This window comes from Nansenia antarctica (genome assembly GCF_963989245.1).
Source record: "Nansenia antarctica genome assembly, chromosome: 14".
NCBI lineage: Eukaryota > Metazoa > Chordata > Actinopteri > Argentiniformes > Microstomatidae > Nansenia > Nansenia antarctica.
The window spans coordinates 2,129,727-2,136,397 of record NC_137684.1 but is presented as its reverse complement, the minus strand read 5'-3'; the positions used below and the strand labels follow the sequence as shown (position 1 = coordinate 2,136,397).

Genomic DNA, 6,671 nt, shown 5'->3' with positions numbered 1-6,671 from the left:
GAAGACCAGAAAGGAGACTGTTACAATAGTCCAAACAGGTAATAACAAAAGCATGCATTACATGCATACACAATGAGCCCATCCTCAGAGTTCTACCTCCACCAGTTTCCCCTGGCCTTAGTACAACGTACAGTATTGACTGCTAGAAAGGTGCATTTTTTATATTTTATATAGTCAGAAGTCATCTACCAAGAAATGCATTTTTTACTTTATTGAAGTACATCACATTCTACGTTTATTGGTATTTACAGTCACGTCCTAAATCACATCTGTAGTGTATCATTCATTTTTCGCTTTCCTCCTACAAAACATCTTACGGCACAAAACCCTTACAGCAGTAATGCAAACGAGTGTTATGAGCAACACAATTGCTAGCAAAGTTGCCATGACATCAACAGAGTGGTACGCAATCCAAGACATTTTGTAGGACTCTGTCCGTAGGTGAGGAGCCCCTCTGTGTCTCATAACAAACTCGATCCAGAACACGGCTCGATCCAGTGGTTTCATGGGCTGGTCCCTGTGCAGCCTAGAGAGCCTCTCCATGTTCTCCCTGTAAGACGGCTCATAGAGCACTGCCTTCAAGGCATCCAGGAAGATCTGCCTGTCTACATTGGCGATGTCCACTACCTTAGCAGCTCCCCTCGCTGTCATCTTGGAGAGGTTATCTGGCTGATCTAGGACAAGAGGAAGTCCAAGCAAAGGGACACCGTGATAAATGGCCTCCTGAAGTCCGTTGGTACCGCCATGAGAAATAAATACTCTAGTTTTAGGGTGTCCCAAGAGGTCGTTCTGCGGCAGCCAGTCAACCATAATGGTGTTGTTACCCAGGTTTACGGGTCTTGGACCACTGTGCTTCCAGATGACCTTCTGAGGCAATTGGGCAAAGGCAGCGGCAATCTCCTCCGGTATGTCCTCAGGAAGCTGTGCAATTAAGGTACCCAAGGACATCATGATAACCCCGTGCTCTCCAGAACTCTGGACAAAGTCCTCCAGATCCTGAGGGAGAGGCTTGGAGGGTTTGCACTGAAATCCACTAATGTAGATTATATTTGGCATAGTGGGTCGAGGAAAGTCAAAGACGAAATCATTTCTCATGAGCCAGATGTCAGCTTCTAGGAAAAACGTTGAGTAATCGACATCAGGGCCAAAGTAACGGCTGACCAAAGGTTTGTAAACAGTTCCTGTGATCGACGGGTAACTGTCAGCAAGATAAAACAAAACGTTCTGAAGCCTCTGGAGGAAGGTCATCTTGTCTGTCAACTCTGATGCGACGAATGGAACATATGACAGTGGCGAGGGGGCGAGAATGAAATGTCCTTCGCCTTGTATCGTCCATCTGACGTTGAACACAAGAGGAAGACCAAGGCGGCGGGCCAACATCGTCCCTCCCCCAGTGCCGGGGTCCGTCAGCATCACGTCGAACTTGGCGTCGCGGAGAGATCGCATTGTATTCTCATCTTCAAATATCTGAACGATCATTTCACCCATGTCCTTGTGGATCTCTATGAATTTCCCTTTCATCTGCTCCCCCATTCTCATTTGAGACCAAAGACGAGGCCAAAATGTCATTCTTCTTAGTTCCAGTTGCCAAGACACAAATAAACTGAAGAAGTCCTCATCAAATCCGGCACAATTAGGGACATTGACAGATGTGTAGTGAGGGGACTTCTCCTTGATGTACCCGTTGTCTGCTGGCCGTAGCACTGTGACACTGTGGCCTTTGGAATGCAGCTCTTCTATAATGATATTCATGTTCACCCAATGGCTCCCATCCATTGGGTACACGAGGATTTTCCCGCTATAGACACTGGTTAGAGTGATCAGCAGGACAGAAAATGTAACCAGGGTTGGTTGATGCATGTCCAGAGTGATCTTCTTGTAGATTAGCTATGGTAATAAAAAAGAAGCCAAGAGTCAATTAAAGGGCAAATTCATTCATTATTCCCTCTGAAATAAAAACCTGCCTTGGTTGTTTGGTTGCTTATTGGTAGATCCCTAAGATCATCTGAGGCTGGCCTTTTAGCAGTTCCTAGAGTGAGCAGCACAAGTGGTGAGGCTGCATTCGCTCACTATGCTACAAAACACTGGAACTTGCTGTGACTAGACATTAGGTCAGCCCCATCTGACTTTTATGTTCTGTTCTGCTTTTAATTGAGTGTATTAGGCTAGGCTTTTTTTTTTAACAGATTTGTTTTATTTATTGTTTTTAAACCTGAACATTTTAAATTGTTACTGTATATGTATTGACGTTTTACAGAATTTTATGATGACTTGTTTTATTTTTCACTTATTAATTGTAATTTTCTCATGTGTTCATGTAAAGCACTCTGAGTATACATTAAGTTGTATGAATATGTGCTATAGAAATACATTTGCTACCTATCACTACCTATTTTTGATGCATCATTCAAGATTATACTGCTGTGTTCATCTGATGAATATTCTACTAATCCACTGAGTTTAGGGGATGAACTTGCTTTGCGTGCCCTGGAAAATCTGGTTCCCAGGATTCCTACGGTGTGAATATCTAAGCTGTGACATTTATACTTTTTGATATAGAGCTGTCTGAAGCTGGGCATGCTCATGTTTTTGCCCATGCTCATATTTTTTTATGCTCATGTTTTTGCCCTTTGCCCTACTTGAGGACTTTTTAACCAGACCCTGTTACACATGTCAATGTACAAGAGTAATAAAGTAAGTAATAAAGTGATGGTACTAGAGTGCAACAATGCTGTGCAAAGTAAAATAAGATGAAATGCAATATAGTACAGTAGACCAAACCCTACTACAAACCTGTACAACAACTCACTTTAGAAATTGCTTTAAAAAAAACACACCCACGGCTTTCATTTCATTTGGTTTAACTTTGAATGATACTGCTGTCACAAAGGAAAACATTTTACTACTAAACTGAAAATGAAGTTGAACAATACAGCAGTTCAGATATGTTCAGTATGCTGAAAGTGATGCATAGTATCACTGTGAAACATCAAATACTGCAGCTACACTCTCAAACATATCCAAAAAGGGTTCTTAACTTGTCCCTTTGAAGAACCCTTTTGGGTTCCATTTAGAACCCTTGTCTGTTCTGCATGGCACATACAAGGGTTGCAACTGGGACAAATAAAAAATCATTTTTGGTACTATGTGATATTTTTATATATGAAAATGGTATTGAATAAATAGCCTACATCCAGATAGTCTTACAGATCAACACGAATGTGCTTCATTGGAGCCCTGACATGCAACATGCCAGCCCATGCAACTGTGACAAGAAAGGGTTGAAGACATAGCTTTGACATTCCTAACCCTAAAACTAACAAAGAAAAAAACTTACCGAAAGAAATAAGTTTCCACAAATCACTTCAAATAAATTTAAACTCAAACAATGTTTGTCCAACTTCCCAAGTTGTCATCTTCCTAGTCCAGGCAGTGGGTGTTGTACACTGATCAGATGAAAACAAAGTTGAAGCTCCTCCCTTCACAAAGACACTGCGTCATTGCTGGTGTGTATGCAGTTCCAACTAGTGGAGGCTCCTCCATAGAGGTGGAGGAGGCCTGGCCTCCCCAATAATTTGAGAGAAGAGAGAGAGATTTAAAAAAGCAATAATTATATTTATTTTATTTATTTATTTATTTTACAACAACAACAACAACAAATATCTTAATATTATTTCCGTTTTGTTCAGAAATCTGTTTTTTTCCATGGCTAAAACCCAATATTGCAATTGTAAAGCACCTACAGGCCAGAATCCCTATCCGTTTGTATTGAGGGAGGCCAGGCCTCCCCAGGAAAGTGGTTTCTCATAGAAGTCAATGTAATGCAATTTTTTTCATGGCAATATGTGATTGGCCAAATCACTGAAAATGGGTGGGCAAGGGAGGCCTGGCCTCACCATGCATTGAGTCCAGGGCTGAAAGATTGACATTTTGTTCGTCCAATCACATGAAGCCATTTTGAGAATTCGCCAGTCACTTCAGTCAAAGAAACACTCGCCATAGTGGCTACGAGTGTCCTTGCAGGACACGTCTAGAACACCCATGGCTATTATCCCAGAAAATAATAGCTCATTTGGCCAAATACTTTTGCTTAAAATGACCTCGGAAGTCGGTGACATTCTGGCGCGATTTATACATCGAATAGGTAGACAACATTTAGGATTTATTGAACAGTTTTATTTTTAATGTAGTCGATTTCGTTTTATTACAAGTCAAATTAATATTCTATTCTATAGGGAAAAAATTGGCCTCCTCAATTCTGGAAGTCACCAGCCTCCACTGGTTCCAACATACAACAAGGTCACAGCTTCCGGAATACAGGAAATGTTGATAACATTGTTGAAAAACCCTGCGTTCAATGCACCTCAGGTTGAAGGGCAAACATATGGTTCACTATTATTTACTAAAACAAAGCAGGAACAGTTGTAGGGAAAAGCTGATAGACTAAACTAAGCTCTCAGGTTAGTTAATGAGGGAGCAGAGACATGAAACCAGTTTGTTAAGATCAAGACTTTATTAAATGACTCAAATAGATGCTGCAAAATAAGAGAGCCTAAAGAAGGAAAAGAGTTACGGTTAAATAACAATATTTTATTTCCAACGTTTAAGCTTTTAAAAACGTTTACTCACTATACAAAAATGTGTTGGCTATACTTTCCGTAGCAATAAGAGGGTAGGGCAACTGGCTGTAGAAGGGGATGCTACCACCCCAGCAGTCTCAGGACAGGCACACTGTGAATCTGTGAATGTACACACACACAGCAAACACATCTGTGAATGTACACACACACAGCAAACACATCTGTGAATGTACACACACACAGCAAACACATCTGTGAATGTACACACACACAGCGAACACACAGCAAACACATCTGTGAATGTACACACACACAGCAAACACACAGCAAACACGCAGCAAGCCCACAGCAAGCACACGGCAGACAGTGATCTAAGGTGTTCCCCAGCGATTAAGCAATTACACTTCATACACATCACATGCAGAGCAAGGAGACTAGACCCAGGACACCAGACTACCCTCTCCACGCCGGCACCCCTCACTCAAACCAAAGAACAGCAATAGATACAATGAGAAGAGTAGGCTAAATGACCAGTTGGTTCACAGTAAAAGAGAGCACAAATAGCAAGATGGATCAACACATATAATATACCCAAATACTAAAATCTACTCTGAGAAGAAAAGCAGCTAGCAGTCCTATTATCAAAGGGGAAAAGACTGGATTACTAATGTACCCATTGTTATGGTAGCACTAGCAAAAGAGTCAAGTGTGGCAGAACCCCAGAACAGACGGACACAAGAGGCAAACTAACAATAAAAGGATTTATTAAAATGATGGACAAAAGAATAAACCTACTCTAACGGGGCCTAAGTGGGGGGAATGTGTGGATGCCAGAGAACTGGATAATGTAAATGAGGTGTGAGTGGGACTGTACTCTATGTGTCTGGGTGTGAGTGTCTAGCGTGCAAAACTAGTGTGGTGTAGATATGTAGATGAGTGAAGTGTTGAAATATGTACGTGTACTAACCAGTCCAGAGCAGAGAGGGGGAATAGTCGGCAGGCAGGCAGACGGGGGGGTTAGGCAGGAGGAGTAGGCGGCAGGCAGGCAGGGGGTTAGGCAGGAGGAGTAGGCGGCAGGCAGGCAGGGGCATAGGCAGGAGGGGTGGTCGTTAGGCAGGCAGGGACATAGGCAGGAGACGTAGTCGATAGGCAGGCAGGGGGTCTAGGCAGGGGGAGGCAGGTTCCTTTGGGGAGCGAGGATCAACAAAGAAAACAACTAAGGTTAGCAAAATAACAAACAAACAAAACTCTGAAGTGAAACTACTTGAACGAGAATAGACAACAGGGAGAGCCAAACAACTAACCACATGGGTCAAAATAATCAAGCGTCGGAGGAAGGTTTCTGGGGCTTCTTATAGGGCTGCCTCCTCCTGAGTTGATAGCTGGACCCAGCTGTCTCCACTTGAGCCTGATGAGGCTCAACGAGCGCCAACGAGGCAGGAGGGGGCGGAGCCGATGAGGGATTCACAACAGTACCCCCCCCCTTAGGGGAGGCACCTGACGACCGTCCTGGAGCGTCCGGGTGGGCCTGATAGAAATCCTCCAGGAGTGTGGGGTCGGCGAGGTAGGACGGGGGCACCCAGCTCCGGTCTTCGGGGCCGTAACCCACCCAGTCCACCAGATACTGGAACCCCCGTCCCCTACGGCGGACAGCCAGTAGGCGGTCAACCGTCCACACCTGGTCGCCATCCTTCAGGACCCGGGGAGGTGGGGGGGCTGGAACGGGGGGGGACAGGGGGCTAGTGAAAACAGGCTTGAGGAGGGACACGTGAAATACTGGGTGGACCTTGAGAGCAGGGGGAAGGTTTAATCGAACCGCTGCAGGGTTAATAATCCGGTCAATAGTGTAGGGCCCAACATAACGGGGATTTAGCTTACGGGAGGAGGTCTGGGCGGTCTGGAGGGGCAGGTCCCGGGCCAACAGCCAGACCTTCTGGCCGGGACGATAGGCCGGGGCTGGCACCCTCCGCCGGTCGGCACAGCGACGGGACCGCTCAGTGGCCCGCAGCAGAGCGGTCCGGGTGGTCCTCCAGATGCGCCGACACCGGCGGAGGTGGACCCTGGTGGACGGGACTGCCACCTCCAGCTCCT

At 44.9% G+C, this 6,671-nt stretch overlaps 1 protein-coding gene across 1 annotated transcript; it reads right to left on the bottom strand.

Annotated features, from left to right (window-relative positions):
• Positions 1 to 279: 279 nt before the first annotated feature.
• Positions 280 to 1,860, bottom strand: LOC308170210 (UDP-glucuronosyltransferase 2A3-like; the record flags this gene model as incomplete). The annotated part of the gene is made up of 1 exon (XM_080544972.1): positions 280 to 1,860. The coding sequence occupies one exon, from the start codon at positions 1,858 to 1,860 to the stop codon at positions 280 to 282; it is 1,581 nt and encodes a 526-aa protein (XP_080401098.1).
• Between the last annotated feature and the right edge of the window lie 4,811 nt (positions 1,861 to 6,671).